Genomic DNA, 14091 nt, shown 5'->3' on the forward strand with positions numbered 1-14091 from the left:
TCTTGCATCACAGAAAATCCCTAGCACTAACTTGAATTTATCTTGTCTTCCTGTAACTTACCAATGAGAGGCATAAAATAGACATTCAATAAATATATGCTATACGTGCAGATAAAGTTGGATAACACCACTAGTGTGACCTAATATTATGATTTTGTACCAGAAGATATGAAGGATATGCAGAATCTAATCAGATGCCTTTTTTTTAAATGTTTATTTATTTTTGAGAGAGAGAGAGAGAGAGAGAGAGCAAGGAAGGGGCAGAGAGAGAGGGAGACAGAACGCAAAGCAGGCTCCAGACCCCGAGCTGTTGGTACAGAGCCCGATGCAGAGCTCAAGCTCACAAACTGCGAGATCATGACCTGAGCCGAAGTCAGATGCTTAACCAACTGAGCCACCCAGGAGCCCCAGATGTCCTTTTAATATAAGACAAAATCTATAAGACTTTGCAGACTTGGCCCAACCAAATAGGAAAACTATTAAATATGTGTGTATATATATAGAGAGAGAAAGAATAGCTCAAACAGTGAATGGATTAGTTTAAGACAAATTATTTAAAAATATGAATGAGGGCAGGCATAGACATTCATCTATTCAGATTAAAAGAATTAGGTAATTGCAAACTGGTGCAACCATTCTGGAAAACAATGTGGCGGTTCCTCAAAAAATTAAAAATAGAACTATTCTACAATCCAGCAATTGCACTATTAGGTATTTATCCAAAGGATACAGGAGTGCTGATTCGAAGGGGCACATGCACCCCAATGTTTACTGCAGCAATATAAACAATAGTCAAAGTATGGAAAGAGCCCAAATGTCCATCAACTGACAAGTGGATAAAGAAGATGTGGTATACATATACGATGGAATATTACTCGGCAATCAAAAAGAATGAAATCTTGCCCTTTGCAACAACGTGGATGGAACTAGAATGCATTATGCTAAGTGAAATAAGTCAGTCAGAGAAAGACAAATATATGATTTCACTCATATGTGGAATTTAACAAACAAAACAGATGAACATAGGGGAAGGGAAGCAAAAATAAGATAAAAGCAGAGAGGGAGACAAACCATAAGAGACTCTAAATACAGAGAACAAACTGAGGGTTGCTGGTAAGGTGTTAGGAGCAAGGATGGGCTAAATGGGTGATGGGAATTATGGAGGGCACTGGTCGGGAGGAGCACTGGGTGTTATATGTAAGTGATGAATCACTAAATTCTATTCTTGAAATTATTACATTATATGTTAACTAACTTTGACTTAAATTTTAAAAAATAGGGATGCCTGGGTGGCTCAGTCAGTTGAATGTCTGACTTTAGCTCAGGTCATGATCTCAAGGTTCATGAGTTCGAGCCCCTCATCGGGCTCTGTACTGACAGCTCAGAGCCTGGAGCCTGCTTTAGATTCTGTGTCTCCCTGTCTCTCTGCCCCTCCCCCACTCACGCTCTGTCTCTCTTTCTCTCTCTTTCAAAAATAAACATTGAAAAAAAAATTTTTAATAGTAAGTAAAAATTAAAAAATAATAAAAGAATTAGATAATGCCATGACTAAACCTAAGATATCAACTATGAGACCAACACTCTCTAAAGGGCATGGACTTAGACATCCTGTTGTTACTCCCACTAAACACAAGGCTCAACATATCCCTTTATGATGCTGGTAGGGATACAGTGATTATCTATAACCCTAGGTCTCAAGTCCCAGCCTAGAATCTAATTAGTAACCTGTGTTCACTGATATACCTTCAATTTACTTGGGCAGTAACATTTTTATCTAAAGTTTATTTATTTGTTTGTTTGTTTATTTTTAAGTAATCTCTATACCCAATGGGCTCAAACTCACAATTCACAACCCTGAGACCAAGAGTCACCTGCTCTATGGAATGAGCCAGCCAGGTGCCCCTAAAAAAAATTTTTTTTTAACTATGGAAAAGGACTTTTTAACTCCTGAAACATTTAGAACTGGATAGTGATAAGGCAGTAAATCACACCCAAAATATCAATGCTTTTGAATTAAGATCATGAATAGGTTTTAGTAATTATGCAATCCATGATTTTGAAGTATCTGTGCTATTTTAACATTCAAAAATTATTTTTTACTTTAAAAAGTACTTGTAATGTTTGAATTTACAAAGACAGATTATATACATTTATGATCCCAAATGTGTAACTGAAAAATTCATTTTGGATATGTGGCCTTTATTTTTTTGTAACTCTTAGAGAGAGAGGAAGGAAAGGGGAGAGAGAGAGAAAGAAAGAAAGAGAATCAGAGTCACCTGGCTGGGTCAATGCAAGCAGGAGAGAATGCAAGCAGGGGAGAAGAGCAGAGGGAGAGAGAAAGAGAATCTTAAGCAGGCTCCATGCTCAGCACAGAACCCAACATGGGATTTGATCCTACAACCCTGGGATCATGACCTGATCTGAAATCAACAGTTAGATACTCAACTGAGCCACCCAGGTGCCCCAGATATGTGACTTTTTAAGTGAAAGAGGTGGGTAACTTAATTTTACTAAGTTTATAAACAGAATTAGAATACTTACAAAGCTTTAAGAATAACTATGTTTATGTTTAATTTACTAGATATAATAGAAGGATTTTGGCAATTGGGAGGTTTTTATTTGTTAGGACAACTAAAATGCTAAAGAAAGAAAATCAGAGGCACCTGGCTGGCTCAATTGGTATGGCATGCAACTCTTTTTTTCTTTTTCTTTTTTTTTTACTTGAGAGATGGAAAGAGCGTGAGCGGGGGAGAGGCACAGAGGCAGGGAGAGGGAGAATCCCAAGCAGGCTCTGCACTGAATGTGGAGCCCAAGGGAGGGCTTGATCCCACAACCCTGGGATCATGACCTGAGCTGAAATCAAGAGTCAGACACTCAACCGACTGAGCCACCTATGTGCCCCAGCATGCAACTCTGGATCTTGGGATCATGAGTTTGAGCCCCACATTGGATGTAGATATTACTTTGGGGGAAAAAAAAAAAAGAAAGAAAGAAAGAAAAAAAAAGAAACGGACACCTGGCTTGTTCAGTAGGAGGAGTATTTCACTTTTGATCTAAGGGTTGTGGGTTTGAGCCCCATGTTGGGTATAGATTACTTAAAAACAAAATCTTAAAAAAAAAACAAGAAAAAGAAAAAAGAAAATAAATTTATAAGTTTAAAATATTTAAAATTTTATGTTTGTTACTAGACTGATGATTAAAAGTATCCAGTTTGTTCAACTTAAATTGACTGAACGTTAAACCCACTGAACGTTAAAGTTAATAGGAAGTGTAAGTTGAACTTGAAGGCTTAAAGCAAAACGATTTTTTTCTTTTAATTTTGTTTTAACTAATTGCTAATTTAAAAATAATAACAAGTAGTCTTTCTACATTGAAAAGCTTCTCTAGTAATTTCACAATGATAGATATGTAGAACAAGGACAGAATATGGAGATCTTTAACTGCTGAGAAGTATGACTTCTAACTTCATGTATTATCAACTCAAATGTGTTGGAGGGTTTTTTTTGTTTTTTGTTTTTAATTTGTAATATTAACAGAGATAGCAGAATGGTTAGGATATGGGCTCTGGAGCCAAAAAGCCTAGGGTCACATATGACTTCTCCATTTTCTAACTGTGAGATCTGTGGACAAGTTACTTCACCTTTCTGTGCTTCAGTTTCATCCTCAGTAAAATAAAAATAAAAATAGTACCTAATAGTGGAGTTATGTAGACTAAGTAAGTTGACACATAAAGCATGCCTGGCACCTAGTAAGCAGTTGACAATATAAGTTTTTTTAAAAATCCATCTGGAGGGCACCTGGGTGGCTCAGTTGGTTGAGCATCCTACTTCGGCTTGGGTCATAATCTCGTGGTTTGTGGGTTTGAGCCCCACATCAGGCTCTGTGCTGACAGCTCAGAGCCTAGAGCCTGCTTCAGATTCTGTGTCTCCCTCTCTCTGGCCCTCCCCTGCTTGCACTCTGTCTCTCACAAAAATAAATAAACATTAAAAAAAAAATGTTTTTTTAATCCATCTGGGAAGGGGAATGAAGGGACAAAATGGATGAAGACGTCAAAAGACACAAAATTCTAATTATAACAATAAATAATGTACAGCATAGTGACCATAATTAATACCACCATACTGCATATTTAAAAGTTGCTAAAAGTAAATCTTAAAAGTACTCATCACAAAAAATAAAAGAAAAAAAATTTTGTTAACTATATATGGTGACAGATGGTACACTACACTTACTGTGATCATTTTGCAATGTATATGAATATCAAATCACTACACTGTACACCTGAAACTAACATAATGTTAAATGTCAATTATACCTCAATAAAAAAATAAACAATAGAAAAAAACAATAAAAAAAAATAGAGCAGATTGTTCTCCCTAATTGGGTGGGCCTCATCTGATTAGAGGAAGGACCGAGGAGAATAAAAAGCTTGAGTAAGAAAAAACTCCTCCTGCCTGATTGTCTCTCAGCTGAGTTATGAGTGCTCTCCTGCCTTTTGACTCAAACTGAAATGCTGGCTCTTCCTGAGTCTCAAGCGTTCCAACATTTATATTGAAACTACACTATTGGCTTTCTTGGGTCTCCCATCTTACCAACTACGGATCTTGGGACTTGTCAGCTTCCACAATCACATGATCCAATTCCTTAGAATAAATTTCTTTTCTCCCTCTCTCTCTCTACATGTGTGTGTGTACACACACACACACACACACACACACACACACAGGGATAAAAGAGAGAGTAAGAAAGATTTATATACCTTTATGTATTTCTTTATAAGTACATGTAAGACTGAGTCCTAAGGAAAAATTTAAAGTTTGAGAAGAGAATGAGCCCACAGAAAATACTTAGACATCAGTAAGCAACATCAGGAAAGTGTGGTGTCACAAAAGTCAAATGAAGAGGTATAGGAAGAAGAATGGAGGAGCCAACAGTGTTGCATAAGGTCATGAGAACTGGTTAAAGAATATTACAATTTGGCAGATGGAGATCCTTGGGGGTGAGAAAAGAAACCCATAGAAGAATTACCATATCTAGTAAAGTAAAAGATCACCTTAGCAAATAATTCCCTCAAGACTGATAGGTACATATCACAATCAAAGTAACTGATTGAAAGAAAACATGAAAATAAAGAGTACTCTGTACATAATTTTAGAAATCAGCAACTTTTCTACAATGGTGTGTCAACTCTGTACATACCATTTCCCTCTATTACCATGTTAGAAATATATTTTAATATATTTTTTTATCATTAAACTCATGCCTGCAAAGAAAAAAAATATGCCAAAATTCCTAAAACATTTTATAGAAAACCTAATTCAACTTTTGAAAATCAAAACAAATTCAATAATATTTACTGAACTTTTATATGCACAAATTAATCACTATAGTCATCTGATCACTTCTGTTTTCATATTGTTTCAGTTTATGGACAAATTTAACATTCTATCATCTATAGAGTCTTTTTTAATACTCAATCAAAAGGCAAGAATCTAGCTCTTGAATTTTGTAGTCAACTGCTTTGTACTTACTTTGTTTCCCAAGTGAGTGATCTTCAGAGTTCCATCTTGCCACACTTTTGACTTCTTCATTTTTTGATGAGTATATAGTACCTTATTTCCAAAAGTACAAAAGAAAGGGTTTCTTTTTACATGTATTAAATGTTATATATCTTTATACACTTCCTACCCACAAAAAATATTTAGACATCTTTTATCGAAACAAAAGATATAATAATAACAACAAAACATCAGGGTGTCTGGTTGATTCAGTTGGCACAGTACATAACTGTGAGTTCAAGGCCCACACTGGGCCCTGAGCTTACATAAAAAACAATAATAATAATAATAATAAATAACAACAAACATCAATTTAAAAAAAAGAAACTTGGTAGTAAAAGTCAAGGCAGGAAAGAAACAAGATAAAATCTAAAGAGGAAACTGAAAAGTTAACTGGACAACAACAATTTTGAGGGGCACCAGGGTGGCTTAGTCACTTAAGCATCCGACGCTTGATTTCAGCTCAGGTGATGATGCCAGGGTTGTGGGACTGAGCCCCATATTGGGCTCTGTGCTGAGCGTGGAACCTGCTTAGGATTCTCCCCACCTCTACCCCTCTCTCCTGCTTGCACGCACACTTATACACTCTCTCTCTCTCAAAAAAAAATAATAACAATGATAATTTTGAGCTTCTCAGTCATCTGTGGGAAGGAAAATATTTGTTGAGTTATACAGAAGTCATGATCTGTGCTCAAAATGTAGTCCAGAGACTCCTATAAGTCCCCAAGACCTTTTCAGGGGTCTATGAGGTCAAAACTATTTTCGTGATGTTATTTGCCTTTTCTCTCTTTTCTTCAGGCATGCAGAATGGAGTCTCCCAGGGTTATGTATATGCAATGTTGCAAGATTCAACTTCAGACTAATGCAGAGGCATATCTGAGAATCTAGCCGACTTTTATTAAGTCAATTGCTAGGAGGATTTGCAAAAAAAAGTAAAGCAATGCCACTTTTTTCTATGTGTTTTTCTTCTGTTGTTGTTGTTTTAGAAAATATAGCTATTTCCATTAAAAAAAAAATAGTAATTTATGTCCGATGTAATGGGTTATTTTTAATGAATTAATAAATATTTTTTAAATTTGTTACAATTTATCATATGAAAGACATCAATAGACATAAGCCCCATAATCAAAAATTCTCTGGGGTCCCCAATAATTGTTTAGAGCATAAAAGGATCCTAAGACCAAACAGTTTTAAGAATCACTAATCTAGATAGCAGAGGCATGCCAATTCTTCAAAAGAAATTATTTCCTGGTCCTAACAAAGAGCTTACAAAGAGTTTGTTCCAAAGGACTTTGTATAACAAACCTGAATAGTAGGCAAGAGATAGGGTTGCCAGGTAAAACATCAGGCAATATTTGAAATATACATATTTATACCAAAAAAATTATTCACTGTTTATCTGATACTTAAATTTAACTAAGTGTCTTGCTTTTAGGTTCTGAGGTTGTTTGTTAAATCTATCAACCCTAGCAAGACATTTGTGAAATGTGAAAGGAAGTAAGAAAAAGGAAATAGTGGGGCACCTGGCTGGCTCAATGGATGGAGCGTGCAATTCTTGATCTCCAGGTTGTAAGTTAGTGCCCCACAGTGGGGGTAGAGATTATTTGAAAATAAAATCTTAAAAAATAATAATAATAATAAAATAAGGAGGATTTTAAAAAAAGAAAAAAGGAAATAGTGAAAACTGGTAAGACTCACAATAAATTCCTGGCTTTCCATTATTTCTTCCGAAGTTATAAACGAGTCAGGTCCAGAAAATAACTGTGGTTATTCAATTATTTGTATCACCTAAAATGAAAACAAAGAACATTCAACCTTGATGCAAAGAATAAATATCAAACACAATTGTTTCCCACAAACTCGACAGAAGAGAGAAATCTGAGAGTTCTACGTCTCTTAGAATCACCAAGGGAAACATAGGTATAATCAAATTATCTGATACTAATAGGTACACAATAAAAGAGTGACCCTACCCTGTGGAAAAAGAATTTGCCAAGAAAAACTAAAAGAAAAAACGAAGTAAAATATGTAAGATAATGTATATTATAAAATACATAAAATAACATGTTATTAATATATATTATATAACAATAATATATATATTATATAAAATAATTAGCGTGGAAAGCTTTTTCTAGGTGCCATAACATGTATCTGAAAATGATCCCACAACATATGGGATCCTTGTGGAAAGAGCTTCAATTTTCCATTTTCTAAATTGCTATAGGCACCACAAGATGGCCCCCTTGCGTTTTGAATTTTTCCTTTTACATCTTAAAGTCAACATATCCTAGCATCCAAGAACAAATATACAAATTTCCTCTGCAAGGAATAATCTTTGCAATATCACTGCAATGATATTGGAATGAGTACTGTAGTTATCCTATGCTACTGGATAAAATTGTTACTGTGGGCAAATTTAGAAATCTAAAATTACTGATGGGGAATTGAAGAAGTAAACAGAGATGCCAATGAAAAAAAAATTTCTAAAGCACTGGTTCCAAAGGTATGAACCCTGGACTAACAAGACAACATCACCTGGGAACTAGTTAGAAATTCAAGGTCTTGGGTCCCACCCCTGACCTGTTCAATCAGAGAGTCTAAGGTCAGGCCCAGTACTTCGTTTTAACATGCCCTGCAAGTGATAGTGATATATGCTCAATTTTGAGAACACACGGCTAAACCACCCAGGATGATTCAATAAAACTATAATTTGCGATTCTAGATTCAAATCCCCTTTCATACATATAAAATATACCACATACGTATCATTTATAAATTACATATATTATTTCTCTTAGTACTTGCCAGACAATGTGCTAAACTAGGTACTAAAATGAACAAAATACTATTCTTAATCAAGGAAATTTCAGTGTAGCAGGGTGAATAACAGTACTTACAATAAACCATGACAGAAATAAGCACAGGAGGGGCACTTAACTGGGTCTAGGGCATCAAATAAGGCTTCCCGAAGGACATAATGTCTAAGCTGCAAGTTGAAATAACCATAACCGAAAGAAGATGCCAGGAATGTATTTCCAAAATAAAATCAATATATACAAGGTCCTGTGAAAAGACACAGCAAGGCATGATCAAGGAACTCAGTACAATTAAGGAGTCAAGATAGGGAATAGTGAGAGAGAAGACTGAAAAAAACCTAGAAATAATAGGAGTCGGAGGGCCTTCTATGCTATGCCGAGTTGTTTGAACTTTGCATAAAGGCAGTGGGAAGGGTAGGGTTTTAAGAATAAGATTACATAATCTGACTTGGGTTTTACAAAGATTGCTCTGGCTGCTGAATGGAGATAGGAGGGATAAGGGATTAGGCAAACGAGGTATGAATACTTGCCCCAGGACATAGTTCACAGGACAGGACACAGGCCTATGGAGGCACTGCCTTTCAGAGATAAAAACTCCCATATCCTACATCCCTCCCCTCAAACCCACAGGAATTGCTAAATCCCTAATGAATGCCAAGAAGATAACAGATGTCCAGAGAAACACATCTTTCACTACTGTTTTAGAGCAACTTGCTCCCAGCCACTGAATGTGTTGGACATTCTACATATGAATGAGACTACATGGTGTAGGCACAGTGCTTGGCATGTGGCAGTTATTGATATGAGATTGCTTTAATAACAGCTATCATTTATTCAGTGCCATTATGTGCTAGACATCTAACATGCTTTAAATGCTCACAACCTTACTGTATAGATTTCAATTTTCACATTATTTTACAAAAAAAGGAAACGAAAGTATATATCAGTAAATAATTTGCCCAAGATCACAAAATAAATGGCAGATTCAAGATTCAAAACTAAGTAGTTTAGGGGCCCCTGCCTGGCTCAGCCCCTAGAGCATGCACCTCTTGATCTCCAGTTGAGTTCAAGCCCATGATGGGCATAAAGTTTACTTAAAAAAATACGAAATTTTAAAAACTAAGTAGTCTAAGCTCTAGCACTCATACTCACAAATATGACATATAACTATTTATTGAGTGCCTACTATATCAGGCAGGAAGTAGACTAGATAATTTATATCATATAAAAATTGTATATAATATTTGCCAGTCTCAGAATCCTGAAGGCATGATCTAAAGCACTGGCTTAGATATTATCACAACATACAGATTAGGAAACCGGTATTTACTAATATAGGATTACTTATATTCTATTTAGGAATTGCAAGATAAATCCCCATTGTTTTCCTAAATTTGAGATACTACTTGCGGGATTTACAATTTAAAAGGAATTGTAAAGATCCATGCTCTCAGAAGTGTAAATTAGATAATAAAAAAAAAAAGACTAGCTTAAAAAAAAAGGCTAACTGTATTCAAAAATATTTAAAGAGGCCTGGAGTGGCTGGGTGGCTCATTCGGTTAAGCACCTGACTCTTGATTTTGATTCAGGTCATGGTTCGTGAGTTTGGGCCCTACATCAGGTTCCTACTGACAGTGAGGAAGCTACTTGGGATTCTCTCTCACCCTCTCTCTCTCTCTGCTCCTCCCTCTCACACAGGTGCACACACTTGCTCTCCATTGCAAAATATATAAATTTTTTTTTTTAAAGAAGAGCTAGTAACTATTCTCAAACTGTTCCAAAAAATAGAATTGGAAGGAAAGCTCCCAGACTGATTCTACAAGACCAGCATTACCTTATTTCCAAAACCAGACAAAGACCTCACTAAAAAGAAAAATTACAGGCCAATATCAATGATGAACACGGATGCAAAAATTCTCAACAAGACATCAGCAAATCAAATCCAACAGTATATTAAAAGAATTATTCACCATGGTCAAGTGGGATTTATTCCTGGGCTGCAAGGGTGATTCAGTCTTCACAAATCGATCAACGTGATACACATTAATAAAAGGATAAGAACTATATGATCTTGTCAAAAGATGTAGGAAAAGCATTTGACAAAATACAGCATCCATTCTTGATAAAAACCCTCAACAAAGTAGGTATAGAGGGAACATACCTCAACATCATAAAAGCCATATATGAAAGACACACAGCTAATATCATCCTCAATGGGGAAAAACTGAGAGCTTTTCCTTATAGTCAGGAAGGAATAAGACAGATTTCCAGTCTCACCATTACTATTTAAATAGTACTAGAAGTCAGCCTCAGCAATCACACAACAAAAAGAAAACAACAGGCATCCAAATCAGCACGGAAGAAGTCAAACTTTACTATTTGCAGATGACATGATACTCTATGTAGAAAACCGGAAAGACACCACCAAAAAAATTACCAGAATACATGAATTCAGCAAAGTCTCAGGATATGAAATCAACATGCAGAAATCTGTTGCATTTCTTAAATTTTTTTTTTTTTCAACGTTTTTTATTTATTTTTGGGACAGAGAGAGACAGAGCATGAACGGGGGAGGGGCAGAGAGAGAGGGAGACACAGAATCGGAAACAGGCTCCAGGCTCTGAGCCATCAGCCCAGAGCCTGACGCGGGGCTCGAACTCACAGACCGCGAGATCGTGACCTGGCTGAAGTCGGACGCTTAACCGACTGCGCCACCCAGGCGCCCCAGAAATCTGTTGCATTTCTATACACCAATACGAAGCAGCAGAAAAAGAAATCAAGCAATCTATCCCATTTGTAATTGCACCAAAACAATTAGATACCTAGGAATAAACCTCGGTAAATAAAGAGGTAAAAGACCTATACTCTTGAAGACTATAGAACACTTATGAAAGAAATTGAGGAGGACACAAAGAAATGGAAAAGCTTTCCATGCTCATGGACTGGAAGAAAAAACATTGTTAAAATGTCTATAGTACCAAAAGGAATCTACATACTCAATGCAATCACTATCAAAATAACACCAGCATTCTTAACACAGCTAGAACAAACAATCTTAAAATCTGTATGGCACCACAAAAGACTCCAAATAGCCAAAGCAATCCTGAAAAAGAAAAACAAAATTGGAGGCATCCTGATTCTGGATTTCAAGCTATATTACAAAGCTGTAGTCATAGAGACAGTATGGTACTGGCACAAAAACAGATACATAGATCAACAGAAAAAAGAACCCAGAAATAAACCCATAATTATACAGTCCATTAATCTTTGACAGAGCAGGAAAGAATATCCAATGGAAAAAAGACAGTCTCTTCCACAAATGGTGTTGAGAAAACCAGACAGCAACATGGAGAAGAATGAAACCAGACCACTTTTTTACACCATACACAAAAATAAATTCAAAATGGGGGTGCCTGGGTAGCTCAGTCAGTTAAGTGTCCAACTCTTGGTTTTGGTCATGATTTCACAATTCGTGAGATCAAGCCCCATATCAGGATCTGCACTGGCAGCACAGAGCCTGTTTGGGATTCTCCAGCTCCCTCTGCCCCTTCTCAGCTCATGCCATGTTTGTCTCTCTTAAAATAAATAAATAAACAAACAAACAAATAAATAAATAAATTTGAATGCATGAAAGAAATGTGAGGTAGGAAACCATCAAAATCCTAGAAGAGAACAAGCAGCAACCTCTTTGACCTTGGCCAGAGTAACTTCTTACTAGAGACATTGTGGAAGGTAAGGGAAACAAAAGCAAACATGAAGTACTGGGACTTTAGATAAAAAGCTTCTGCACAGGGAAGAAAACAATCAACAAAACAAAAAGGCAGCCTACGGAATGGAAGAAGATATTTGCAAGTGGCGTATCTGATAAAGGGTTACTATCCAAAATCTATAACAAACTTATCAAACTCAACACCCCAAAAATAAACAATCCAGTTAAGAAATGGGCAGAAGGCACGAATAGACATTTTTCCAAAGACGACATTCAGATGGCAAACAAGACACATGAAAAGATGCTCAACATCACTCAGCATGAGGGAAATACAAAGTAAAACCACAATAAGATACCACCTCACACCTGTCAGAATGGCTAAAGTAAACAACACAAGAAACAACAGGTGTTGGCCAGGATGTGGAGAAAGGGGAACCCTCTTGAGCTGTTGGTAGAAATGCAAACTGGTGCAGCCACTCTGGAAAACATAATGGAGGTTCCTCAAAAAGTTAAAAATACAACTACCCTATAGTCCAGCAAATGCACTAGTATTTGCCAAAAGGATAAAAAAAGTACAGATTCAGAGGTACGTGCATCCCAATGTTTATAGCAACATCAACAATAGCCAAACTATGGGAAAAGCCCAAATGTCCAGCAACTGATGAATGGATAAAGAAGATGCGTTGTATCTATAAATATATACATGTACACACAATAGAGTATTACTCAGCGATCCAAAAGAATGAAATCTTTCCATTTGCAACGATGTGGATGAAGCTAGAGTATATTACGTTATGCCACATAAGTCAGTCAGAGACTTACAGGATGGGGGGAAAAAAGGGAAACAAACCATAAGAGACTCTTAGGAATAAAAAACAAACTGAGGGTTGATGGAGGGAGGAAGGTGGGGGACAGTAGATGTGTGATGGGTACCAAGGAGGGCATTTGTGAAGAGCCCTGGGTGTTGTATGCAAGTGATGAATCACGGAGTTCTACTCCTGAAACCAAAATTGCACTGTATGTTAATTAACTATAATTTACATAAAATTTTGAAAAGAAAAAAAATTTCCTTAAAGTCTTCATCTAACCACATCAAGTGTTGATCCACTAAAGGGTCAAAGTTTAATGTGGAAAACTTCTAAAGTGGTATGGAGCCCTCAGATGGTGTGATGAATATATAACCAGACACGTACAAACACACCCCCCACACACATATATACTCATACATCCTTACACTGCTTTGTACATTCATATATAAAATTCAGTGTTCTCAATAAAATGAGTAACTTCCTTTTAAGTATCACAAGATTTTTTTGGTCTTTTATTCTGGAACAAGCAGGACCTTTAGAATCCCTAAATGGTTCAGATTCAAAAGTTTGAGTCTCGAATCCAATATCCTGTTTAAGAACCCAGTCAGTCCAAGTAACCAAAAGAAGCCCACACTTCATTTACCAAAACAGTAATTACCATGATCCTGTGTTAACCAAATGGCAATGAGACTTGACCCTTTGTCAGTCCTAAAAACAAACAGAAAAACCCTCCCTGGTCCTTACACGTATGCGGGAACTGCAGAGCAGAGGCTTGGAAAAGCGGCGAAGAGGAGGCAGCAAAGTTGCGACAGTCACTACCCAAATGTGGTCCGCACAGCACCCGGACCCCGCTTCTGGCGGAACAGATTCTTTTAACTCTTTGCCCTAAATCAGTGACGCTGCCTCTCGCTTAAAATCCCCTTGCCTATCCACCCTCAATCCCGGGAAAACAGTTCACTTCACCGGTCCATTGCATAAAATCCACTTTCGAATTTCTCCCGCGGAAAACTGTGACGTCATTAGCCCGCGACCGGAACAAATCAGGACCCAATACTTGGCCCGCCCACGAGAAGCAGCATTTTCAAACGGCCAAACTTTTCGCTGAGAGCCTAGGCCAGCCGCGTACTCCGACGCCCCGCCCCCTGCGCCAGCTCACGCTTGTGACGTAAGCGACGGACGCGCGGTCTCCGTGCTCG

At 37.0% G+C, this 14091-nt stretch overlaps 1 protein-coding gene across 6 annotated transcripts in view; it reads right to left on the minus strand.

The window, feature by feature from the left end:
• Positions 1-13944, minus strand: part of ZGRF1 (zinc finger GRF-type containing 1) — a 90666-nt gene extending 76722 nt beyond the window's left edge. For 5 of the 6 annotated variants that reach the window (XM_060654397.3, XM_060654396.3, XM_060654398.3 and 2 more), the window contains exons 1-3: positions 13640-13897; positions 7257-7346; positions 5532-5612 (exon numbers count right to left, since the gene is read on the minus strand). In XM_060654397.3, coding sequence (XP_060510380.1) covers positions 5532-5612; positions 7257-7277 — 102 coding nt within the window. In that variant the 5' untranslated portion in view covers positions 7278-7346; positions 13640-13897. Of the gene's footprint in view, positions 1-5531; positions 5613-7256; positions 7347-13639 lie in introns of all 6 variants that reach the window. The other variant, XM_060654395.2, reaches the window with a different exon arrangement.
• Positions 13945-14091: the final 147 nt, after the last annotated feature.

The sequence above is a fragment of the Panthera onca genome, chromosome B1 (genome assembly GCF_046562875.1).
Source record: "Panthera onca isolate mPanOnc1 chromosome B1, mPanOnc1 haplotype 2, whole genome shotgun sequence".
Lineage (NCBI taxonomy): Eukaryota > Metazoa > Chordata > Mammalia > Carnivora > Felidae > Panthera > Panthera onca.